The sequence below is a fragment of the Leptopilina heterotoma genome, unplaced genomic scaffold (assembly GCF_015476425.1).
Source record: "Leptopilina heterotoma isolate Lh14 unplaced genomic scaffold, ASM1547642v1 Lhet_66, whole genome shotgun sequence".
Classification (NCBI taxonomy): Eukaryota; Metazoa; Arthropoda; class Insecta; order Hymenoptera; family Figitidae; genus Leptopilina; species Leptopilina heterotoma.
In genome coordinates, this window is record NW_025111153.1 from 262,602 (window position 1) to 290,071 (window position 27,470).

General features: G+C 23.0%; 3 protein-coding genes across 5 annotated transcripts in view; 1 reads left to right on the forward strand and 2 right to left on the reverse strand.

Moving 5' to 3' along the window:
* LOC122510048 (dimethyladenosine transferase 2, mitochondrial) overlaps positions 1–6,732 on the reverse strand; it is a 7,833-nt gene extending 1,101 nt beyond the window's left edge. Inside the window, exons 1-3 of the mRNA XM_043624434.1 lie at positions 6,371–6,732; positions 3,243–3,919; positions 565–875 (exon numbers count right to left, since the gene is read on the reverse strand). Of these exons, the coding sequence (XP_043480369.1) occupies positions 565–875; positions 3,243–3,919; positions 6,371–6,461 (1,079 nt within the window). The 5' untranslated portion in view covers positions 6,462–6,732. The remainder of the gene's footprint in view (positions 1–564; positions 876–3,242; positions 3,920–6,370) is intronic.
* The window catches only part of LOC122510049 (3'(2'),5'-bisphosphate nucleotidase 1), a 23,067-nt gene extending 8,993 nt beyond the window's left edge, over positions 1–14,074 (forward strand). The window contains exons 1-5 of one of the 3 annotated variants that reach the window (XM_043624436.1): positions 6,838–7,014; positions 9,719–10,147; positions 12,240–12,459; positions 12,602–12,686; positions 12,810–14,074. In XM_043624436.1, the coding sequence (XP_043480371.1) occupies positions 9,790–10,147; positions 12,240–12,459; positions 12,602–12,686; positions 12,810–13,067 (921 nt within the window). In that variant the 5' untranslated portion in view covers positions 6,838–7,014; positions 9,719–9,789 and the 3' untranslated portion in view covers positions 13,068–14,074. Of the gene's footprint in view, positions 1–6,837; positions 7,015–9,718; positions 10,148–12,239; positions 12,460–12,601; positions 12,687–12,809 lie in introns of those variants that run through there. The other 2 variants (XM_043624435.1, XM_043624437.1) reach the window with 2 other exon arrangements.
* A 3,882-nt stretch (positions 14,075–17,956) lies between these two features.
* Positions 17,957–27,063, reverse strand: LOC122510051 (4-coumarate--CoA ligase 1-like). Its single transcript, XM_043624439.1, has 5 exons — positions 26,828–27,063; positions 25,864–26,666; positions 25,344–25,513; positions 18,364–18,768; positions 17,957–18,253 (listed from the first exon to the last, which is right to left on the reverse strand). The coding sequence occupies exons 1-5, from the start codon at positions 26,942–26,944 to the stop codon at positions 18,132–18,134; spliced, it is 1,617 nt and encodes a 538-aa protein (XP_043480374.1). The 5' UTR covers positions 26,945–27,063; the 3' UTR covers positions 17,957–18,131.
* Positions 27,064–27,470: the final 407 nt, after the last annotated feature.

The window sequence follows — 27,470 nt, forward strand, 5'->3', positions numbered from 1 at the left end:
TTTTTAATTCGAAAATTTACAAAAAAAAACTTTATTTCTTAAAATTATATTAAATAGGTACGTAATTGAAAATTTTCCAAATAATTGAAATTTTGTAAAATCTTTTGAAAATAATTGAATTTTTGAAAAATATTTTTAAAAGAATAATTGAATTTCTTTATAAACATTTTGTATAATTTAAAAGAAACCAATGAATTTTTTGAAAAATTTTGCACATAATTGTTTTCTCCGAAATGTTTTAAATGATTCTAAAAAATTTTAATGTTAGGTATTATTTTTTCTATGTAATTGAATTTTCGGAGAAATATGTAATTAAAAATATTGAAAATAATTGAATTTTAAAAAATTAGAATAAGAAAATTCTAAGAATTACTTTTTACAAAAATATTTCAATATAATTTTTAGAAGCTAATTTTCATATTTAAAATTACACTTGAAATTATTCAAAAGTAATTTTTGAAAGATTTGTTTATTATAGTAAAATTTTCATTAGGCAAATATAAAAATTTTGTTCTGATTTAATAAATTGTATTTTAATTTTAAATATTTTAAAAAAATACTCACTCTAATGCCGGTATCACTCTGGTGTGAGTTTTTTGAAAATGATGTTTTAAAAAATAGTAAAATGGGAATATTTCCTTGTGACTTATCCTGTCGAACAAATCAATCTTTGGTTCAATTCTTACTAAATATAAATTATCATACGTCAAATTCTGTATATTCTTAAATTTTTTTTGTTTTCTTTGATTGGAAACATAAGGCCACGGTAGAAAATCTTTTCTAGAAAATTCATCGATTTTCTCATAATTAAACATAGTTTGAAACATTATACTTCGACTCTTATAATCCGATGTATTTTTTAAAGCTATGTATCTCTGAAAAAAAATTATTTTTCTTTAAATATTATTATGTAAAATTGATTATCAAAAAATAAAAGATTTACATTATTTTACAAGATAATATTATAAGATAACTGTTATGAAAAAATATTTTCTTATTCAGGCTTCACAGTGACCCTAAAAAGTATTTTAGGGGAAATAGGGGACTGCAAATTAGAAAATAGGGGACTTTTAGGGGACCATAAAAATTGGTTAAATAAAGATAAAAATATAATTTATTTATACAGGGTTGCCACAAAAATTTAACTTTATTTTTCCCTGATTTCCAAACACAACTTTAACTTATTCCCTGACCCTAAAGAATATTCTCATTCAATCTAAAAATTATTAGATACTCAAAAAAATGTTTTTTTAAATTTATTTACAAATTTCTTTAAAAGTAAAATTATTCGAAAACATCAATAGTTTTATTTAAAATAAAAATTTGATCATTTTTTTTCATTGGAATTAAGATGTTCAAATTCAAACATTTTCAAATTGAAAAATTCATAAGAATATTATTAGGTATAAAACATAAAGAAATGGATCACTCCGAGTCGAAGACTTGGAGTGATCCATTTCTTTATGTTTTATAATAATTAAAGACGACCGACTGACAAAATCATTATTTTATATTATAAGAATATTGTTACTGTAATTTTTTCAAAATTATTTGTATCATTTCAATTCAATTAACATTTTCTAGAATTTTTAACTAAAATTCTACTTTAAATCAATAACATCAATTATTATTCAATTAAACATTTTCAAAAAAATTAATTCTACAGAATTGTTAGTTAAAAGTACGAAAAACAATAATTTAATTCTACGAGAAATCAATTATTTAAATACAAAAATAAATAATATTAAATGTTTCTTAAAATTTAATTTTTACGAAGAATTGTATTAACAACTTTTGGAAATATTTATTTTCTTTTAAGGAATTTTATTAAAATTTTAATGAAATTTATTATATTAAAGAATTGAATTCCTGAGCAGAATTTAAATAATAATTGTTGAAAACAATTGAATTCATGAGAAGAGTTTTATTAAAATTTTTGAAAATAATTGACTTCTTGAGATGAATTTTATTTAAATTTTTGAAAATAATTGAATTTTTGGCGAAAAATTTTGCTATTTATAAAAATAATTGAAAACTTTTTGAAGAATTTTATTAAAATTTATAAAAATAATTGAATTCCTGAGCAGGATTTAAATAATAATTTTTGAAAACAATTGAATTCGTGAGAAGAGTTTTATTTAAATTTTTGAAAATAATTGACTTCTTGAGAAGAATTTTTAAACAAATTTAGACAATAATTTAATTCATGAGAAGAATTTCCCTATTTATTTATAAAAATAATAATTGAATGTATCTTAAAATTGAATTCTTCCCACAAGTTTTAATAAAATTTTAAATAATAATTGCATTTTTCAAGGAATTTATTTAAAATTATATTAAAAATATTTGAAATTCTGCGATAAAAATAATTGAATTCGTAAATGAAATTTTATTATTTATGAAAATAATTGAATCTTTTCGTAGAACTGTATCAACAAGTTTTTTCTATAATTAAATCTGTTGATAAATTTTATGAAAATATCTACATTTTTGGCCAAAAATTTTGCTATTTATAAAAATAATTGAATTCTTGACGAGGTATTCATTAAAATTTATAAAAATAATTGAACTTGTGCAAAGTATTTTATTAAATTTTGTTTAAATAATTGAAATTTTGCCAAGAATTTAATTTAAATTTTTGACAATAATTGAATATTCTAGAGAAGAATTTTAATATTTATCAAAATAATTGAATTTTGGGAAAGAATTTTATAAGAAATCCTTAAAATAATTGATGTTATGGGGAGAATTTTGTTGGTTATCAAGCTAATTGAATTCTTTTGCAAAATTACTTAAAAATTATTGAAAATAATTGATTTCCTGCGACGACAAAAATAAGGGAAATTTAAAAAAAGGGTACACTTAGGGGCCAAAATTAAAAAAGGGGACTTTTAGGGAAATAGGGAACAGACTGTGAAGCATGTATGGCAATTCTAAAATTTTTCAAATAATTAAAAAAATACACTTTTTATACTTTTGAACTAGAACTAATCCCTTAAAAAATAGAACGATTAGCCTTAATTGAGCTTTAAAATTTTCTCCATTTAATTATTGTCGGTTTCACTTATTTTGGCTCTTCTCCAAAAATAAAAAACTGAAGATTATTATTTATTGTTCTCTTGAATGTAACTGTTTCTTGTAAAGAATTATTTTAAACAGGATTTAATTGCGTAAAATCGCATACTTTTGTGATATTTAAATCTTTTTCTTTTTTATAAATATTAAATAAAAATAATTCACACCTCCCAAATTAATGGTTCTATTAATAAATAGAAAATAACTCTTCCCCTTTTCGTGAATCCACTTTGAGAAAGAACATCCATTATTAATTGTTTTATAAAATTTTCTGAACTTAGAGTACCAATAACAGTCATATAGGGTTTGTCTTTCCATTTCCTTGTTTTTGTTCCATGTAACATTTTTTCGACCAGATTAGTTTGTCCTTGTGCCTCTCGAAACACCATTGACCACATTTCCAGTAAATCACATTCACGAAGCACTAAACGATCACTATTATTTTTAATAATATTTCTTAATAGCGAATTTGGTATTAGAAGTGGTTTTAATGGTTCGTAGAGATAAATTTTTTCAATTGACATTTTTAATAGATTTTCAGTTAAAAATCCAAAACCAGGACCTGCCTCAGCTATAAACATATCAGAATCTTTCGTTAATTCGTCTTTTAATAACATTGCACATTTTTCTGCCACCTTTCTATTTACAAGATATATTTTTTGTGAATTTTTCACTGATCTACAGAAAGATTTTGGTAAATGTTCAATTAAATATTCTGACTTTATTGATTTTAAATAGTTACTGATTTCAAGGAAAATTCCACCTTTTTTTTCCTCTGGTATCATTTTCTTTTGTTTTTCACTTCTGAATTTTATGCTTTTATCATTTTTCAATTCTTTACCGCCTGCGGAAAAAAGGAGGACATTTTTATTATTTTAAAAAATTTTAAATTTACAGACATTGCACTCGATAATTAATTTTAAAAAGTAGCAAAATCAAAAAAATTTACTTTTTTCTTATCCTGCTAATAAATTGAATTCATGAAATTATGAAAGAATTTAAACATTTATGATAATAATTTAATTCTCGAAAGGAATTTTTAAAAATGTTTAAATAATTGATTTCTTTCGACTGAAATTATGCAAATTCTAATTTGAATATTTCTTGAATTCCAGAGAAATTTTTATTATTTATGAAAAAAATTGAATTCTTACAAAGATTTTTAAAAAAGATTTTTTGAATAATTGAATTCTGTTTGGAAATTTTATGAAAATAGTAGATATTGAAAATCATTGAATTGGGAAAAGTTTTTAAAAATAATTAAATTTTGCAAAGAATTCTATTAAAATTTTTGACAATAATTTAATGTCTGTGTGTCATTTAAATAAATTTTTTTGAAAATAATTGAATTCCTAAAAAGAATTTTATTATTTACGAATACAATTGAATTCTTGCGAACGATTTTATTAGAATTTCTTTAAATAATTGAATATCTAAGATAAAAATTATTATTTTTAAAAATAATTGAATTCTTGTGATGAATATTGATATTTATGAAAATAATTGAATTTTGCAAAGAATCTTATTAAAATGATACAAAATAATTGAATTTTCGGGAACAATTTTGCTATTTATAGACATAATTAAATTCTCTTGAAGAATTATTTCATTAAATAATTGAATTTTTTGGAAGAATTTTATTAAAATCTAAAAGAATAATTGAATTACATATATTTAAAAAAAATGTAATTAAAATTGTATTTAAAATAATTTATTTCTTTCGAACAATTTTATTTAAAATATTTGACAATAATTTAATTCCTGTAAAAAATTCTAATATTTCTATAAATAATTGAATTCTTCTAAAGAATTTAAAAAAAAACATTTTTTTAAATAATTGATTCTTTCGAGAAATTGAAATTAAAATTTTTAAAATAATTACATTTTTTGAGCAATTCCTGTAAAATTGTATTAAAAATAATTGAAATCCTGCGATAAATTTTATTATTTATGAAAATAATTCAATTCTTGAAAGGAATTTTTAAAAATATTTAAATAATTGATTTCTTTTGACTGAAATTATCAAATTCTAATTTAAATAATTGAATTCCAGAGAAATTTTTATTATTCATGAAAATAATTGAATTCTTACGAAGATTTTTAAAAAAGATTTTTTAAATTATTGAATTCTGTTTAGAAATTTTATAAAAATAGTAGATATTGAAAATCATTGAATTTGGAAAAGGTTTTTAAAATAATTAAATTTTATAAAGAAATCTATTAAAATTTTTGACAATAAAATTGAATGTCTGTGATTTTTTATTAAACTTTTTTAAAAATTATTAAATTCTTAAAAAGCATTTTATTATTTATGAATATACATAATTGAATTCTTGCGAAAGATTTTATTAGAATTTTATAAAATAATTTAATTTTCAAGAAAAAATTTATTACTTTTAAAAATAATTGAATTCTTGTAATGAATATTGTTATTTATAAAAATAAAATTAAATTTTTCAAAGAATTTTATTAAAATGCCTTAAAATAATTGAATTTTAGGGAATAATTAAGTTATATATTTATAAACATAATTGAATTTTTTCGAAGAATTATTTCCAAATATAATTGAATTTTTGGGAAGAATTTTATTGTTTATGAAAATAATTGAATTATTGCGAAAAAGTTTCATAAAATATTTAAAAATATTGAATTTCTGTAAAAATTGAATTCTTCATAAGAATTTTATAAACATTGTTTTAAATAATTAATTTTTTTGAAATATAATAAATATTATGAAAATTTTATTTTAAATAATTGAATTCTTGTGGAAAACTTTATTTGTGAAAATAATTGAATTTTTCGATTAATTAATTTAAAACAGTATTAAAAATGATTGAAATTCTTTGATGAGTTTTATTATTTATGAAAATAATTGAATTCTTGCTTAGAATTTTATCAAAAATTTTTTTGAAAATTCTATTCTAAATTAATTGAATTCTTGTGGAAATTTTATTATTTTTGAAAATAATTGAATTTTGGATGAATTTTATCAATTTTTTTTTAAATTATTGAATTCTTTTGCAAAATTTTATGAAAATAATTGAATAGTTTTAAAGAATTTGATTATAATTTTTGAGAATAGTTTTTTAATTTCTATTATTAGTGAATGTAAAGTAGTGTAAATTCTCAAAATACAAAAAAACAAAAAAACAAATAGTAGCTTTTAGTGGCTGAAATCTAAAAAAGTACCCAAATAGTAGCATAATTTAAAAATAGTAGATTTTAGTAGATGAGTGCGAAGCCTGAATTTATTATTTAGAATAATTTATAAAAATATACAAGATAACAAACAAACCATTTTCTTCGTTAACCTTTGCAGCAATACATCGAATGGAATTTTTCATTGTCGATGAAATTGTCAATTGTTCCTTGATAAGTTTTAACATTATTAAATTTTTTTAAATTCTCACCGAAATAATTTATTGAAAACATGTGAAAAAATAAATGTTGTATAATATTCAAGGGAATGAGACAAAAAAAATTACACTATTTCTATAATGGAAAATAAAAATTGAAATGTTGTTTAAAAAACTGTAAGTTTAGAGGTAAAATTATTCTCTATTTTATAGATTAAAAATAATTTTTCTTCAGTCTGTTTATTTTATTCTTGTTTCATATCTAAACACTTTTACCGGATTTTTCAATCAAGGGAGATTGAATAACAACAAAACTTTTGAGGTTATGTTGCCCACGTGTTTATATTCCGAACTAACCTTACCTTACACGCTTACACTCATCCCATACTCATCTGATTAAATGCACTTGAATCACTTGAATGTTTACATATGGACAATGGATCTAATCATCTAAATATTTTTCTCAATTTACAATTTTTTATATTACATTTTGTGTATGAACTTGTAATACTTTGTACTTTAGAAATTTAAAAAAATTGTTTTTATCATATATTTAAAACTTTTGTAAGTATACAAAGTCTGAGTAAGTAAAATTATTTTATTATTTTGAATATGAAAAACTAATTATACAACGTTTTATGTCTTAGTCTTTATTAATAACAAATTTACTTATAAACATATTATATTTAAAAAAATTTTAAAGTTGCGCAAAATACTTACACGAATAACGTTTAGGTTATGCATTGCATGGTTGCCACAGGTAAGGAAAAAGGAGGAAAAGCCTGACATTAATTTCTTTATTAAATAAACTTAATTCTTTAAGAACTAGCATAAAAATTATTACTTATAAATTATTTAATGAAGTATTTTTTTGAAAAATTTTTATTTCAATTCTGTTAAAATTAGTTTCAATTTAAAAAATTTTGAACGCAATTCTATGAAAGAATATATCAACTATCTATTAATAAATATACATATTAATTCTTTCTAGAAATTCAATTATTTTCAAAAATTAAAAAAAAATTCTCAACATTTCAATTATCTTTATAAATAGCAAAATTCATCGCCGAAATTCAATTATATTCAGAAATTTTTATAAAATTCATTATTGTAAAATTCAATTATATTCATAAATAATAATGTTCATTACAAGAATATAATTATTTTCAAAATTAATAAAATTCTTTCCAAAAATTTAATTATTTTCAAAAAATCTAAAAAAAATTGTCAACATTTCAATTATTTTTATAAATAAAAAACAAAATTATTTCCGAGAATTCAATAATTTTAAGGCATTTTAATAAAATTCTTTGCAAAATTCAATTATTTTCATAAATAATAATATTCATCAAACAAAAATTCAATTATTTTCAAAAATTTTTCTTAATTCAATGATATTCAATATTCCACTATATTTTTAATAAAATTTCCCAAAAGAATTCAATTATTAAACAAACATTTTGATAATATTCTACACGAACATTCAATTATTTTCCAAAAGAAAATTAAAATCATACAGGAATTCAATTATTTAAATAGAATTTGCATAAATTTTTTTGAAAAAATCAAATGTTTTAAAATTTGGCTTTAAATTCTTTACAGTAATTCAATTATTTTCATAAATTTTCAAATTCTTTTCAGGGGTTTTAATTATTGAAAAATTTCAAAAAATTTTCTAAATTCAATAATTTGTATATCTATTATTTTAATAAAATTTCCCAAAAGAATTCAACTATTAAAAATAGAATTTGCCTAAATTTTTTCAAAAAAATCAATTGTTTGACAATTTTTAATAAAATTCTTCGCAATAATTCAATTATTTTTTCATAAATAATAAAACTCATCTCAGAATTTCAATTATTTTTAATACAATTTTGCAGGAATTGCTCGAAAAATGTAATTATTCTTAAAAATGTTATTAAAATTCGTCGAAAGAATTCAATTTTTTAAAAATTTGTTGCTAAAATTATGTATAAGAATTCAATTTTAAGAAACAATCAGTTATTTAATAAATTCTCTATGTTTGTATTTGAATAATTGAATTCTCGTAGAATTTTCTAATAAAAATTGATTTAAAAATTAATTTCAGTTAAAATTTTAGAACTTTTTCAAAAATTATTGATAAGCATTATGTTATTTTTAATACAATTTTAATAGAATTTCAAAAAAAGAGTCAATTATTTTTAAAAAAATTTTTTAATAAAAATCTTGAGAAGAAAAAATTAAATTATTTTCAAAAATTTTAATAACATTCTTTGCAAAAATTCGATTCTTTTTATGAATAACATTTTTTTGCGAGAATTCAATTATTTTCAATACAATTGAAATTAAATTTTCTTGAAAGAATTCAATTAAAAAAAATTTTTTTGTTTGATAAAATCCTTCAAATGACTTTAATTATTTTCAAATTTTTTAATAAAAACTTTTTTTCAATTGAATTTTGGGAAAATTTTTTAATTAATAATAGGTATATCTATTTAAAAATAGAAACTTCAAAAATTTTCACCTAAATCATTTATTTTTAATAATTAATAATTTTGAGAAAGTTATTTAAGAATTTAATTATTCAATAATTATTAATTTAAAAAAAGAAACTCAAATCCGTTTAAAATTGAATTTTTTTCATTCAAATTTAATAAAAATTTGATTATTCGAAAATTTGTCAATGCAATATATTTTATAATTTAACTGATTTAAAAAAATTTGAATACAATTTTTTCAATAAATTAACTTTTCCAGAATTTTTAATTTTAATTTTCTAAACTTTTAATTTGAAACTCTTTGAAATTCATTTATTTTTAAACATTTTAATTAAAATTATTCGCTAAATATTATTTTTAAGTACATAATAATTCTATAATAGTTCTTCAAGAATTAAAATATTTAAAATAAATTCAATTTCATATTCTGTTAGAGTTCAATTATTATTGTCAGAAATAGAAAAACTTACGGTTTTGTATTAAAATTCGTAGTGATTTCAAATTTTCATTAGATATAAATTAAGCAATAAATATCAAATTATAAAAATTTGTAATAAATTTATAAATAAATAAATAAAATTATAAGTATTTATATATTTACGAATTTTATAAATAAAAAAATTAAATTTACTTTACATAACATTTTTTTCATTAACGTTTATGCAGCCTTAGATTAAAGGTCATTTTTTTCCAAATTAACTTCAACTACTTTTTGGCCTCGCAATCGTTGACGTATTTGTATCGTGAAAAAATTAGAAAGTATTCCAATTTTGTCTATATTATGTTAATGCAAAGTATATTTTACAGGGATTTATAAAACAATTGCACGTTGAACTGATATTGAAGAGGAATTAAAAAGAGAAGAAAAATAGAAGAAAATGGCTCAAAGTGCAACTCTTTTGGCGAGAATAGTCGCATCTTCGGTGACTGTTGTAAATCGAGCGGGAAAAATAATTCGCGATGTAATGAGTCGTGGTGAACTGAATATTATTGAAAAAGGCAAAAACGATTTGCAAACAGAGGCCGATCGTTCAGCTCAAAAATGCATAATTACATCACTCAATCAACATTTTCCAAATATTACAATTATTGGCGAAGATAATTCAGCGACTTGTGAAATACCATCCGACTGGATTGTCACCGACATGGACCAAGAGATTCTCGCTCTCAAATTACCAGAACATCTTGAAAACGTTGATGCTAAAAATATTTGCGTTTGGGTCGATCCACTTGATGGTGATTATAATTCTTTTTTTCATTCAAATTATTTTTTATTTGCACCAAATTTAATAATTTAATAATAATTTAATAATTTAAATAATTATTTCCTGTTAGTAAAACTATTATTTTTCATTAAAAAATATATAATTCAAAATGTTATTGAATTCAATAATTTTCAAAAAATAATCGAAATTCAATTATTTTTAAAAAGAACCAAAGTTTTCACAGAAATTCAATTCTTTTTAAACATTTTAATAAAATTTTTCGCAATAATTCAATTATTTTTATACATAAATAATAAAATTCTTCGCAGGAATCCAATTATCTTTGAAAATTATAATAAATTTTTTTGCAACTATTCAATTATTTTCATAAATATAATCAAATTCGTCGCAGCATTTCAATTATTTTTAATACAATTTTACAGGAATTGCTCAAAAAATGTAATTATTCTTAAAAGTTTAATTTCAATTCCTCGGGCAAGTCAATTATTTAAAAAAATGTTTCTTTAAAATTCTTTGGAAGAATTGAATGTATTTACAAAAATATTAGAATTTTTCACAGGAATTTAATTATTTTAAAATATTTTAATAGAATTGTGCGAAAGAAATCAATCATTTTAAATACAATTTTAATTAAACTTTTTTGTAATAATTCAATTATTCTTTTATTAGATTTTAATAAAGTTCTTCCAAAGAATTCAATTATTGACATAAATATAACAAAATTATTCCCGAAAATTCAATAATTTTGAGGCATTTTAATAAAATTCTTTGCAAAATTAAATTATTTTTATAAATAACAATATTTATTACAAGAATTTCAATTATTTTTAATACTATTTTTAATTAATTAATCGAAAAATTCAATTCTTTTCAAACAAAAAATTTTCCGCAAGAATTCAATTATTTAAAATAAAATTTTCATAAAAATTATATTTCGAAAAAATTTATTATTTAAAAAATGTTTTTTTTAAATTCTTTGAAAGAATTCAATTATTTAGGTACAAAAGTATTAGAATTTTTTACAAATATTAGAATATTTCACAAATAATTGAATTCAATTATTTTCAAATATTTTAATAAAATTGTTCAAAAGAAATCAATTATTTTAAATACAATTTTAATTAAATTTTTTTGAAATAATTCAATTATTCTTTTAGATTTTAATAAAATTCTTTCCAAGAATTCAATTATTTACATAAATAAAATTCTTCGAATGAATTCAGTTATGCCGATAAATAACAAAATTATTCCCAAAAATTCAATAATTTTGAGGTATTTTAATAAAATTCTTTGTAAAAAGAATCACAAGAATCACAAGAATTCAATTATTTTTAAAAGTAATAAATTTTTTCTTGAAAATTCAATTATTTTATAAAATTCTAATAAAATCTTTCGCAAGAATTCAATTACGTATATTCATAAATAATAAAATGCTTTTTAAGAATTTAATAATTTTTAAAAAAGTTTAATAAAAAATCACAGACATTCAATTTTATTGTCAAAAATTTTAATTCAACTCTTTGTAAAATTTAATTGTTTTTAAAAACTTGTCGCAATTCAATGATTTTCAATATCTACTATATTTTCATAAAATTTCCAAGCAGAATTCAATTATTTAAACAATTTTTTGTAAAAATCTTCGTAAGAATTCAATTTTTTTCATGAATAATACAAATTTCTGGGGAATTTAATTATTTAAATTAGAATTTGTATAAAATTAGTCGAAAGAAATTAATTATTTAAAATGTTTTATAAAATTCTTCGCAAGAATTAAATTATTTTTATAAGTATTTAAATTTTTTCATGAATAATAAAATTCGTTGCAGGAATTCAATTTATTAGCACGATAAGAAAGAAGTAAATTTTTTTGATGAAAATTAGGAAAAAGTGTGGAAAATAAAAAATATGGAATGGAATTTTTGTCAGTTTTATGAAGTGTCTAAAACGAGTTTTTTTGGTCGTCAAGTTTAATTTTTCGATATCTACTTTTTTTAGTTTGAAAGCTACTTTTTGCTATGTTTTTAAAATTAATTATCGAGTGCGAAGTCTGAGAATGAGAAAGACAAAGAATGTGTAAATAATTTGAATTTACAAATTTTCAGGCACTTCGGAATATACTCAGGGTTTGGTTGAACATGTAACAGTTTTGGTGGGAGTTGCAGTTGGAGAAAAAGCAATCGCCGGAATAATTCATCAACCATATTATAAAAATGAAAATAATGGAACTATGGGTAGAACAATTTGGGGTATTGATGGTGTCGGAGTTGGTGGATTTAAAAATATTTCTCCTCCAAGTGGAAAGCGAATTCTCACAACTAGTCGGTAAGATTTTTATAATTTGTTTTGCTTCACATCTATTAATTCAGTTTCAATTAAATTGTATTTAACACTGTTAAATTTTTTTTTCAAACAACACCTTTTATTTTTACTTAGTTTCAATTAAAAATTTTTTCTTTCCCAATAGATCGCATTCCGATAAGACTGTTGAAAAAGCTGTCAATTCACTGGAACCTACAGAAGTTTTACGAGTCGGAGGTGCAGGACATAAAGTAAAGATAATTAGAAAATAATCACCATAATCATTACGAGTTTTTAGATATATTTATATTTTTTTTATTTCGTATATTTATATAAAATGAAAATGAAATTTTAAAGAATAATGTGAATTTTAGGTAATGATGCTGTTGGAGGGAAAGGCCCACTGTTACGTTTTTGCAAGTAAAGGATCAAAGAGATGGGATACATGTGCACCGGAAGCAATTCTTCATGCAGTGGGAGGGAAACTCACGGATCTTCATGGACAAACTTATTGTTACGATTCGAAAACCGAATTTCCAAATGTTAGAGGAGTCTTAGCCACTGCTCCTAGTGAAGATCATCGTTGGTACCTAACTCACATTCCAGACGAAATAAGACAGAAATTTCAGTAAATTATTTTTACATTTAGATCAATTTTTAACATCTCATACTTTAAATAAACAATTTTAGGCATCACAGTTCCCTTTTCCCCTTTTGTCCCCTTATTTCAATTGTATCCCCTTTTTCACCTTTTTTGACGATTTGTCACCTTTTTCCCCTTTTTTGCTGATTTGTCCCCTTTTTCACCTTTTTCGAATCAAAAATAAACAAGTTTTTCTTTTTTTGAAATCTTTTTCAAAGTGTAATCGCATAAAATTTAGACTCAATTTTATAGAATTCAGTGCGTTTTATATCTGATTTAGATTATTAACACTACAACATAATATAAATTTGTTTTTTTATGTTAATAATTTAAATAATATAGATGTCGTATAAAGAATTTTATAAATTATAAGGTGGCTCATTCAACAGAATGCAGACCTTTAGAAAAATAATTAATTAACATTCAAATGATTCAAATAATTCAAATATTATTAATAATATTAGTGTAGAAATTTTGTGGTTTGTAGGATCAAATTTAAAATGAAAAAAACTAATTTTTTAAATTTTTTACATCTCAAGTTTATCTCACTTCTCAATACATTGGTATTGTCTATAAGTGTTTTGTTTTAATTTAAAAAATGAGAAATAAATAAATAATTTTTAAATGTTTAAAAAAATTATTAAAAAAAAAGTGAAACAACAATAATGTGCAAAAATTGTGTTATGTAACCAGGTATGAGTTTTAATGTCTTCTTAATAAATTTCATTTATTCCTAATTCATGTATATACAAATAATTCATTACCATTTTATTATCAAACTAAAATATATGTAATTTGCAGAATATCAATAAAACTACTGAAGAGGATCCAAATGAGGATCGAAACGTCTAATAAAAAAAAATTTAAAAATTTAGTTTTTTTCATTTTAAATTTGATCCTACAAACCACAAAATTTCTACACTAATATAATAATTGGATCACAAAAGAGTCTTATATTCATTATTAATAATAGTTTTTTCTAGAAAAAACAATAATTCTAATATAAAACCTTCAATTTTTTCCATTTCTGACAATAATTTCTTTTTAAATAACTTAATTCTTGAAGAACTATCATAAAATTATAACGAAGAAATTATTTAATGAATAATTTTATTTATACATTTCAAAATTAATTGAACTTTAAAATAGTTTCGTTTACAATTTTCATAAATAGATGAACTTGAAAAGATTTTAACTTCAAATTTTATAAATTTTAATTTTGAAGAAGTTTCAAATAATTGCAAAAATTCAATTATTTTAAAAAATAATAAAATTCTTCGCAGAAATTCAATTATTTTCAAAAATTTTAATAAAATTCTTGGCAAAATTTCAATTATTTGCAAAAATTTTCCTAAATTCAATTATATACAATATCTACTATTTTAATAAAATTTTCCACAAGAATTCAATTATTTAAAAAATCTTTTATAAAAATCTTCGTAAGAATTCAATTATTTTCATGAATAATAAAATAATTTCACAAGAATTCTATTATTTACAAATTTTTTTATAAATTTCTTCGCAATAGTTCCATTATTTTTATAAATAATCAAACTCATCACAGAATTTCAATTATTTTTATTATAATTTTAATCAAATGCCACGAAAAATGTAATTATTTAAAAAAAATTTATTAAAATTCGTCGAAAGAATTTAATTATTTAAAAATTTGTTGATATTATTTTTTATGAGAATTCAATATTAAGAAACATTCAATTATTCAATATAAATTCTTTATTTTTTTATTTAAATAATTGAATTCTAGTAGAATTTTCTGATAAATATTAATTTTAAAATGGATTTCAGTTAAAATTTTCGATTATAATTGAATATTAAAAGCATTATAACGTGAATATTTAGAAATAATTGAATTTTGAAAAAGTTTCAAATTGAAATCTTTGAAAATCTGAATTTTTCATATTTTTAACTAACAATTCTGTAGAATTAATTTTTTCAAAACGTTTTATTGAAGTTATTTAAACATTTTATTTTTAAATATAGGTATATATTTAATTGAAGAATTACTGAATAATCGATGAAATTTCGTAAAATTAAATTGTAAACAAATACATTTGAAAATTCTCAGAATTTTTAAAAAAATTATTGTAAATAATTGATTTAAAGAAAAAGTTTAGTTAAAAAATTTCGAAAATATTAATTGATTTGAAACAATGAAAATAATTTTGAAGTTAAGTTAAAGTAAAAATATTTGTTATAGTAAAAAATAATTATCTTATCACTCGATTATCTTTAATGATTATAAAACATGAATTTCAAAAAGATTTGAATTTGAATGTTTTGAAAATCTTAATTCCTATGGAAAAATAATAATGATTAAATATTTTTTTTTAAGAAGCAGTTATTGTTATTTTTGAATAATTTTACAGTTAAAGAAATTCGTAAATAAATATAATAGAACATTTTTTTGAGTATCTAATTTTTTTTAGACGGAATCGCAGAATATTCTTTAGGGAAAAAGTCAAAATTTTGTCTTGAAATCAAGGAAAAGTCATGGAAATTATATATATGCAAGTTGTATAAACAAATAAATTTTTATCCCCTTTTTAAGGAAAAAATTTCCCCTTTTCACCTTTTTTGAGGAAAAAAGATACTGTGATGCCTGCAATTTTCATTTAACAGACTGCGACTTTTATAGTCACTGTTTGACTAAAAATATAAAGAGACTTTTATGCCTAGATTACTAATTTAATGGATATTAATTTACAACTTTTAGAAATTAACATTCCATTTTTTACTTCATTGAGAGTATTTCAAATAAAAGTATTCTTTTATTAATATATTTAATGTTTACTTATTATGGTTAAACGATGGAAAATTTTTAAAAAACCTATATTAATAACACAGGACCACAAAATATTTTTCGGGAAAATATACATTGATGGCACCATGTGTTCTATACGTATTTTGACGCGCTGAATCCAAATCTGGGTCTACTTTTGCCCTAACACGTCACAGTTTCGAGATAAATTAAAATTTCTCCAAAAAATAGATCAAAAATAAAAAAAAAATTTTCAAATTTCTATAGGGATACAAGTTTTACTCATAATTTTCTTCATATTTGTCAGAAATTGTATGTTTATTTGGAAAAATTAACCCTTCATTGTTCTCTAAATATGTATTTAATGTTACAAATAGTGCAAGTAAATAAGTAAAATATATTCAATATATTAATGACTTACTTCAGAGATTTTGATTACTACGAGATCTGATATTACTTTCAGTTCTATTTAAAGTTTAACATTTTGTTCATAAATACAAAAATCTTAAGTATATTTAATTACATAGTAACTTTATATAAATCGAAGTAACCATCTACTTAACGATTTTTTCCATTAATTTATTTAGTAATTTCTAGATTTTATACACATTTACACGTGTCAATTCTCATAACAAACATGAAATTTTCAACAGATGTAAAGAAAATTATCAGAAAAATTTGTCTTTTTGTCTCTTTATAAACGTTCGCAAATAATGGTAAAAATGTCTAGTTTTTGGAGAAATTTTAATTTATCTCGAAACTGTGACGTGTTGGGGCAAAAGTAGACCCAGATTTGGATTCAGGGCGTCAAAATACGTATAGAACACATGGTCCCGTCAATGTATATTTACCCGAAGAAAATTTTGTGGTCCTGTGTAATCGTTGTATTCCGGTAATTTGTTTGAAGTTAGTTGTTTGTTTTTTGTTTCCTAACTTTTTTAATAATTTTTCTTTTCAAATATTTTCAATTTTAAAATTAATGTAGGTATTAAAAAGCATTGAATTCTTGCAAAGAATTTTGTCAAAACATTTCAGAATACTTGAATTCCTTCAACGAATTTTTTTTTTTATTTGATTATTTATAAATATAATTTCATTCTTACGAAGAATTTTATTAAAATTTTTCAAAATCCTAATTATATTCTTTTGAAGATTTTCTTTAAATTTTTTTTTAAATAATGCAGTTTTTTTTAGTAATTTAAATTTAAATTTTTGAAAGTAATTGAATTTTATGAACAATTTCTTTCAATTTTTTTATGACAACCGTGTTTCATAATAATTGAAATTCTACATTTAATTATTGAATTTATTATATTACAATTTTTTACAATTCCAAGGAATTTCATTAAAATATAAAAAATAATTAAATTCCTTTGAAGAATGGAATCTATTGAAGGTTTTGACAATAATTGAATTCTTTCAAGAAATTTCTAATCGATTTTGTTAATAATTATACCGAATTAATAATTTTACAATTAAAATTTCATTAAAATGATTGATAGAAAATTAAACTCTTTTAAACAATTTTATTAGAGTTTTTGTAAATAATTAAATTCTTTTAAAGAATTTCTTTTTATGAAAATAATGTAGTTTTACGAATAATTTTAATTGAAATTTTAAAAAATAATTGAATTAAACAAAGAATTTTTTACACAAACTTTTTAAAGTAACCGAGTTTGTTAATAATAATAATGAAATATTTGATTATTGAAGTTTATTAAAATTGTATTGAAAATAATTCAATTTTTTCGAAAAATTTTATTAAAAATTAAAAAAGAAAACTGCATTCTTTCATGAAATTCTATTAAAATTGTATTAAAAATATTTGAATTTTTGTCATCATTTTACTATTTAAGAGAATAATTGAATTATTTCGAAGGGTTTATTAAAATTTTAGAAAATAATTGAATTCTTTCGTGAAATTTTATTAAAATTTTGTTGCAAAAAATTGAATTTTTGCAAAAAATTTTACTGTTTACAAAAATCGAATTCTTTAAAAAAATATTATTTATTTATAAAAATAATTGAATTCTTGTGAAGAATTATATATTAAAGTTTTTGAAAATATAAACAATAACAATTAATTATGTTCTTAATAAGAGGATTTTCAAAAGTTTTGGTTATGAAATTATTAAAAAAATTTATAATTTGTTTAGCTAGTTGTTTAAAAAGTATTAACAAAATTGTAAATTTTTATAATTTCGCTATACAATTTATACTAAATATATGTTAATTTCTATTTCTTAATAATTAGTTATGAACAGCTAATTATAATTATTTTGTTGTGAGCAACATATTACGCAAGTCCTTGCGCAAAATTTTCCCTGGAGAACTTCTTGGAATTGCTTCGATGAACCTAACTCCTCCTCTTAACTTCTTTTGAGGTGAAACAGCATCTAAAATTTATCATTTTTTTTTTTTATTATTTAGCAGGGTCCGTTCAAAAGTTTAGTTTTGAAGTTAAAATAACAATTTTCAGGGCTTATAATTAAATAATTTGTTGTACCATTGACATATTTTATAATTTCTGCTGAAGAAACATCAACATTTGGTTTTTTGACGACAAAAGCAAGAGGCAATTCTTCAGCGAGTTCATCAGGCAATCCAACGACTGCAGCATCCATTATTGCCGGATGTGTAAATAAAATAGCTTCCAACTCTGCTGGTGGAACTTGAAATCCTTTATATTTAATGAGTTCTTTTACTCTATCGACAATGTAAAAATATCCTTTCTCATCGTAATATCCAACGTCACCGGTATGAAGATAACCATCTTCATCGATTGTAGCACGCGTTGCCTTTTCATCGCCATAATATCCTCTCATGAGATTTTCTCCTTTAAAACACAATTCTCCCTCGTTATTCGGTCCAAGGGCTTCTCTCGAATTTCCGTTTAGTGCAATGACTTTTGCTATAAAATCATAAAAAAATTAGCTATAACAATTTCTTGTAATATTTTGAATTCAATTTGTTTTGTAAACCACATTTAACGTTAAATCTATAATTTTACATCTATTCCTCATAAATATTAAAATTCACACAGGAATTCAATTAATTTAGAATAGCATTTTCAAATGAATTTCGAAAAAATTATTATTTAACAAAATTTTTATACAATTCTTCACAATAATTCAAATACTTTCACTAATAATAACATTTTTCATGGAAATTCAATTTTATAAAAAAATTTTTGATAAAATTCTAAGCAAGAATTCAATTATTTTTATAAATAATAAAATTCGTCGCAGGATTTCAATTATTTTTAATACAATTTTACAGGAATTGCTCAAAAAGTGTAATTATTTTTACAAATTTAATTTTTATTCCTGGAAAAATCAATTATTTAAAAAAATGTTCTTTTAAAATTCTTTGGAAGAATTCAATTACACATTTACAAAAATATTAGATTTTTTCACAGGAATTCTATTATTTTCAAATATTTTAATAAAATTGTTTGAAAGAAATTAATTATTTTAAATACAATTTTAATTAAACTTTTTAAAAATAATTGAATTATTCTTTTAGATTTTAATCAAATTCTTTCCAAGAATTCAATTATTTACATAAATAATTCTTTGGAAGAATTCAATTCTGTCGATAAATAACAAAATTGTTTCCGAAAATTTAATTATTTTAAAACATTTCAATAAAATTCTTTGCAAAATTCAATTATTTTTGTAAATAACAATATTCATCACAAGAATTCTTTTAGGAATTTAATTATTTTTTTTTTTTTATTTATTTATAGTCCATACCTTTCGGTTTCGGACGAACTTCCGGATTACATTTTACATATTCTCTTATCAAATATTTTATATCAATAAACTTAAACGTAAATCCTAAAATATACTATGATTAAAATTTCTTTTGAGATATTTTTTCTTACGAATTTAATGAAAAGAAACAACATAAATTGAAAAGTTTTCTTTCAGAGTTAATTTCACATTTTCACTTTTGAGTCCTTATTTCACATTGTCCTTCACTAGCTTTCTCTTCCTTTCTATCCTTTTTAATATCTCCAATCCTTGCCCATCTTGTCTTAGCACTTCTTTTACTTCTTCATTCACTTTCGTTTCCTCACATTCCTTTATTATATGCTCCATTCCCTCTTCCTGCTCTCCACAAATTCTACAAATTTTCTCTCCTTCTTCCTTCCAATATTCCTTTTTTCTTAATTCATTTCCACACCTATATCTTGCTATTATTCTCCTATTCTTATATTTTCCAATTCCGTTTAAATATTTTGGCCTTTTTTCCTCCCATATTACTTTATATGTTTCATTATATCGAGATTCTTCTATTCGTTTTTTTCTGCCTTCCGTTCCTTTCATTTTCATTTTGTCCATGATTTTCTTTTCCAAGTCTTCTTCTTTTTCCAATGCTTTTTTCAGTTCAATTTTACCTATTGTCTCTTCTATAATCTTTCTTCTTATTTTAGCCTGCTTTCCTTCTCCTCCTATTCTGCCTTCCCTTTCCCTTTCCCTTATGCATTCTTTTACTAATTTCTTGTCCGATTTCCTTGCCCTGTCCTCATATCTCACTGCTCTTCTTAGCGCTTTTTCCCTTATTTCCTCCACTTTCGTTTCTTCCAGTAGAATATAATTTGGTGTCGTAATATCTAGCCCTAGAATCCACTTCAAGTATTTCCTTGTTATTCCATCCAATCTTTCATCGTTTCTCCATCCCCAAGTTTCAGCTCCGAACAATCCTACACTCTCCACCAGTGCAATATACATCTTCATTCTTCTTTCAAAGTTATTTCTAAAAATTCTTTCCCCAATACTCCACGTACTTTTCATTGCTATAACCGATTTTCTTTTTCTTTCCTTCAACTGTTTCTCTACCCCTCCGTTCTTCTGCATTATATATCCCAAATATCTCATCTCGTTTACTTGTTCTAATTTCTCCTTTCCCCATCTCCATTCTCTTGTCTTCCCCTTTCCATTTTCAAAAACTAAAATCTTTGTTTTATCTGTGGATAATATCATGTTTTTCTTTTCTAAATATTTTTTAAATCTTTTCAACATATTCTTCAGGTCCTCTTCCGTTTCCGCTAAAAGCACTGTGTCATCTGCATACGTTATCGTCCAAATCTTCTCTTTTCCTACTACTATTCCTCCTGTTAGCTCCTTTTTCATTTCCTCTTCCATGTCATTGATATATACATTGTATAGTGTTGGACTTAATGGGCAGCCCTGGCGCACTCCTCTTGTTGTCCAAAATTCCCTTGAATAATTGTCTCCAATCTTTACTTTATTTACCGTTTCCTTATATGTTTCCATTATCCTTTTCCTTAGTTTGTCCCTTACTCCTATATTTTTCAACTCGTTTCTTAGAATTCGTCTGTCCACTCTGTCAAATGCTTCAGTAAGATCTGCAAAACATGCAAATACCTTACCTCCTTTTCTTCCTAATTCTCTATCTACCAAATGGTTTAATACGAATATGGCATCCGACACTCCTCTCTCTTTCCTAAATCCAAACTGCGATTCTGTAAGTTTTTTATCTACTTCCTTTCTTAGTCTTTCGTTTAAAACTCCTGCGTATATTTTGTAAGCTGTGTCCATCAATGTCACTCCCCTATAGTTTTTAACCATTTTCTTATCTCCTTTTTTATATATTGCACTAATAATGCCCATCTTCCATTGCTCCGGTATTCCTCCCTCCTTCCAAATTTTGTTTATCATCTTCCAAAATACTTCACCAATTGCGACAGGCATCAACTTCCATACTTCATTTTCAATCATGTCCTCTCCCGGTGCTTTTCCCGCTTTTAATTTCCTAATCTGTTCTATTACCTCTTCTTTTTTAATTTCATCCTCTTCATCATTAGTCATATCCTCTTCTTCGTCTTCCTCCTCTAGTATTTCTCTTGCATCTTTTCCTCCAAACCTCTTTTGAAAGTGAGTTCGCCACTCTTCCATATCGATGTTTTCTTCAATTGTTTCCCTTCTTATTCTGAATTTATTTATATATTTCCAAGTCTCTTGTTCCGTTTTTATGCTCTTAATTTTCTCTTCTTCTTCCCTTTCATATTCTTTCCTTTTTTCTTTACACCAGTCTTTATATTCCTTTTTTCTTTCTAGATATTCTTCCCTTTTTATCTTTCCTTTCTTATATCTCCTTAATTCCTTTCTTAGATCTCTCTTCCTATCTTTCCATTCCTTGTTATGCCATACTTTTTCTCCTAATATCCATTTTTTTCTCTTCTTTCTTATCTTCGGGATTGCTTCTTCTATTTTGCCTTTAATTTCCATCCATATCTCATCTGCTGTTTCTCCATTACACTTCCAATCTTTACACTTTTCGTGATATTCTTTAATTCCTTCTTCCGACCAGTCTCTTATTAATCTGCTTTCCTTTTGTACTGTTTCTTCTTCTTCAATTTCTTCTCCCTTTATTTCCAATTCCAATGGTAAATGATCTGATTCTGTCCTCTGTCCTATTTTTAATTTCTTTATTTCTTCAACTGCTTCCTGGTTCCCAATTATGTAGTCTATCACTGAGGCTCCCCTTTTCCCCACGTAAGTGTATTCCCCTTCCTCTTCTTTACTCCCGTTTACTATTGCCCATCCTCTTTCCTCTAGTTCGTTTATCAGTATATTTCCTTCCCTATTTATTACTTTATCTTTTGATACTCTTACATCCTCTCTTCCTATCCCTTGCACTATCTGTCCTCCTTCTTCTCCCGTTCTTGCATTCCAATCCCCTCCCAATATCAACCATCCTTCATTTTCCTCTTTTATTACTTCTTTAATTGTTTCCAATGTATTCCTAATGTCTTGGCTATATACAATCACCAACCTCCATTCTTTTCCGTTATACTCTATTTTTTGTTCTACTATATTTCTTTTCCATTCTCTGTATTCTGTTTCCTTCAGTTTTTTATTTATCCCTACTATTATTCCCCCTTTTGCTCTTCCCTTTTTATTTTCTCTTTCTGCAAATGTACATTTCCAATTAAATTTCTGCGGTAATTTGTCCTTTATTTTATTCCATTTTTCCTGTTCTATCCACGTTTCTATTAGGCCAACTATATCAAATTTACACAAATATTCCCAAGTTTCTTTATCCTTATTTAATACACCAGCAATATTCCATATGCAAATTTTTGCCCCTTTTTCCTCTTCATTTTCCTATTCCCTTTTCCTTCCTCCTCTCTCTTCCACGAATGTCTGCTTCCATTCGTCCCATTTTATCCATTTGTCATTCACTTGCAATTTCATATAGCCTATCTTAGTACACTGGAGCTTCACTTATTTTCAGTCTCACTTATTTTCAGTCTCACTTATTTTCACCATTTCCAGTCTCACTTATTTTCAGTTAAAAGGTTCTCCGTGCGTTCTCATTGGTTGTTGTTAAATAATCCACCAATCAAATCAACTCGAATGTTACGTTTCAGAGTGAAAATAAGTGCGACTTTGCCTTTCAGTTTGTTTCGACTTAGTGAAAATAAGTGAAGCTCCAGTGTATTGTTTCCTTTCTCTCTTTCTTCTCTTGACATTTTTCTAACTTCCTCTTGTACCTTTCTTTCAGCCCTTGTTAAGTCGTCATCTATATATACTCCCTTTCCTAGTATCATCTTCTTACTCATTATCTGTTTTTTCGCATTCCAATTATCTAATTTTGCTAATACAACATTTCCCTTTTTTTCTCCTTTATCTTTTTTTATCAAAAAAGCATTTACTACTTTTACCTTTTCTTTTAACTTTTTTTCAATAAAGTTTTCTACTTTTTCTTCCATTTTTTCTCCGTTGATCTCCTCGAATTCTTCCCCTTTTATAATGATATTTAGCTTTCTTTTCTCTCTTTCTGTTTTCTCTCTATCCCATTCCAATATTTTAATCCTTTCTATTAATTCTTCCTTTTCTTCCTTCCAGCTTTCTCTTTCTCTTTCCCATTGCTCATCTCTCTCTTCTAACTTCTTAAAAAACTCTTGCATCATCTGTTCTTGTTGTTGTTTCAACTGTCTCTTTATATCTTCTCCAATACTATTTAGTGTTCTTACCATTTTTTCTTCTAATTCCACTGTTCCCTTTGCACTAACTCCAAAACTATCCAATGTCTTATCCTTTCCATTTCCTTTCCCGTTTCCTCTTATTCCGCGAGCTGTCATTTTACCACTACTAAATCTCCCAGGCACTCAGTCTCCACTCACTGCTCTAGTCAAACGATCACTTTATCCACCTTTTCAACCTTCCTAACCTCAAAACTCCCTCAAATTGTTTTCTCCTCCTCACTTTCACAATATTAACTCTTTCTTCACTCCAACTTTAACTCATCATTTTTTCATTATTTCCCAACAGGTTCTTACACTTACACCTTTTTTTTAACTACTTTCACTCTATAAATTTCAAGTATTATTATCCGCTTGTATACACGCGTGTGCTCTAAACCAATCCCCTACCGGAAGTCTAGGAATTTAATTATTTTCATAAAAATTTAATAAAATTCCACACAGACATTCAATTATTCTAAAGAATTTTAATAGAATTGTTTGTAAAATTGAATTATTTTCGCAATTACTTTTCGCAATTAAATGACTTTTAATATCTACTATTTTTATAAAATTTCCAAACAGAATTCAATTATTTAAAAAATCTTTTTTTAAAATCTTCGTAAGAATTCAATTATTTTCATGAATAATAAAAATTTCTCTGGAATTCAATTATTTAAATTAGAATTTGCATAATTTCAGTCGACAGAAATCAATTATTTAAACATTTTTAAAAATTCTTTTCAAGAATTCAATTATTATCATAAATAATCAAATTTATCGCAGAATTTAATTTATTCTTAATACAATTTTACAGGAATTGATCAAAAAATGTAATTATTTTAAAAATTTTAATTTCAATTCCTCGAAAAAACAATTATTTAAAAAAATGTTTTTTTTTAATTCTTTGGAAGTATTGTATTATTTACAAAAATATTAGAATTTTCCATAGGAATTCAATTATTGTCAAAAATTTTAATAGAATTATTTGCAAAATTTAATTATTTTTAAAAACTTTTCACATTTCAATGATTTTCAATATCTTTTATTTTCATAAAATTTCCAAACAGAATTTCAATTATTTAAAAAATCTTTTTTAAAAATCTTCGTAGGAATTCAATTATTTTCATGAATAATAAAAATTTCTCGGGAATTCAATTATTTAAATTAGAATTTGCATTAAATTAGTCGAAAGAAATTAATTATTTAAAATGTTTTATAAAATTCTTCGCAAGAATTAAATTATTTTCATAAATATTTAAATTCTTTCATGAATAAAAAAATTCGTTGCAGAAATTCAATTTATTAGCAGTAGAATAAGAAAGAAGTAAATATTTTTGATGAAAATTAGGAATATGTCAGAAAAATAAAATATAGAATAAAATTTTTGGCAGTTTTGTGAAGTATCTTTTCGAGAACTACTTTTTTTTGTACTACTTTTTTAAAATTAATTATGCTATTGTAATATTATAAATATTTTTTTAAGTCACCACGATAGCCTGGTTGAAGAATACCAATGCTTTTCATATCGTAATCTGTTAATGCAAATGTCGCTGCAAAACAAGTTTCAGTCATTCCATAACAAACAAAAAGTTTAGAATTTGGAAAATGCTTCTTAGCATTTTCTCCTATTTTAGGAGGCAATGGAGCAGCAGCAGTTCTAAAAAAATGTACAATCATAAAATTATTTTATTATTTTAAGAAATTTATTTTAAACTTCAACGTCTAAATGTCCAAAGTTTTCAGAGAAAAAATCTGAACTCATTTTAAAGTCGGTTTTAAATCGAGTAAATAGTAAACTTTAAGGAATTTTTTTTGTCTTTTCAGATCAGATTCAAATAAAATTTTGGACATTTAGTCGTTAATAATGAGATAGTTTTTATTTTTTAAATATTTTTCACTTTTAAAGCAAAAAAAAAAAAAAAAAACTCAACGAATATAATAAAAATAAATAATAAATTTTATTTAATCATACAATAAATAATGTTCAAAAAATAAACATTAACTAACATTATACGCTCAACAGATGATAAATCGTATTCACGAATCATTGAACTTGTCGAAAAAATAATGAGTATCGTCGGCACTAAGCAGACAATTTGAATTTTATATTTCTCCACTGCCCTTAAAAAAGAACGTTCTTCAAATTTTGGGAAAATAATCATTTTCGAATTGAATGCAACTGTAAATAAAAGAATGTCTAATGCATAAATATGAAACAATGGCATAAATCCCGAAACAATCATTCTATTATTCATGACAGGATGTAGACATTCAGTCTGACTTTGAATCATTAGTAAAATATTTTTATCCATCAACATTACTCCCTTTGAGAGACCAGTTGTTCCACTAGAGCAGGCAATTATCGAAATATGCTCGTTTCTGTTAATTTTTGGCAATTGAAAGTTTATCAGTTCGTCGTTGGAAATTTTTGAAATTAAATTTGAAATATTTGGAATTTCTGAATTATTTTCTATGTCATAAAGAAGAATTAATTTCAAAGTCCATGATAATTTTTTCACTAATTTCTCCATTTTCTCGTGAACGAATTTTGAGATGAAAATAAATTTTGGCTTTGAAATATTAAGAACGTGCAATAATTCTTGTTCAGTGTAAAGAGGATTGTAAGGGCAAATAGTTGCGCCTTTGAAAATACTTGCAAAAATTGTAATTGCAAAATTTATATTATTCTCACTGCAAATGCCAATTTTGTCATTTACATTTAAACCCATTTTCTCAAGAATCACTGACAATTTTAAACTTTTTTCGAAAAGTTTTTTGTATGATAATTCTTTTCCTGTTTCAGCATCCACCTAGAAAATGCATTCTAATGATTGTAAGAATAACTTTTTTTTTCAAAAAACTATTATAAAAGAAACTATTAGAAAAAAAAAAAAAAAAATTATTAAATAAAAGTATTTTCAATTTTTCAGAAAATTTTACTAAAATTAAAATTGTATACTAGAAACTTTACCAGTGCGATTGCTTCTCCATTTTCGGTAAATTTTTGAAAAAAATATTCACCAACAGATTTGAAATTCCATTCACTTTTTAATACTGGTCCACTTAAAATAAATTTTTCCTTTGACATATTCAAATAAAAAATAAAGAGAAAATAACTGGAAAAATTGTTTTTTAAAAGAATTTATTATATCACTTAGTTTAATTCAAGTATTAATTTGTAAAAATTTGAATAAAAAATTAATAATTTACAAATTTTAAATAATATTTACATAAATAGTATTTAATAAAGTCAATTGAAAAATTGTCAATGAAGACAAAATAGAAGAAATTTTATCTTCAATGAAACTTAGTTTTTCAAGTAATGACGACAATTTAATGTTCAAAAAAGAATACAAGTCTGTGAATACATAGTATTAATTGTATGTACATTAATTAACATTTGTAATTTCTGCTTCCTCATACAGTAAATTTTCTAGTAATGACTATTTTTAAATTTCCAAAAATAAATTTATTCAAATTTTTCGTATTTTTTTTAAATTTTACGACTTTTCATGAACCATTAATTAGAAATGTTGATATTCCACAAAGACTTTTCCTTCTCATTCTTCTACAGTTCTACTTTTTTAAAATTATTTTTTTTAAATAATTCTAAG

Coding starts and splice junctions, on each gene's coding strand:
- LOC122510051 (XM_043624439.1), bottom strand. CDS start 26,944: ATGTCAAAGGAAAAATTTATTTTAAGTGGACCAGTATTAAAAAGTGAA. Junction 26,667..26,827: donor ATGGAGAAGCAATCGCACTG/GTAAAGTTTCTA, acceptor TGCATTTTCTAG/GTGGATGCTGAAACAGGAAA. Junction 18,254..18,363: donor AATTATAAAATATGTCAATG/GTACAACAAATT, acceptor GATAAATTTTAG/ATGCTGTTTCACCTCAAAAG.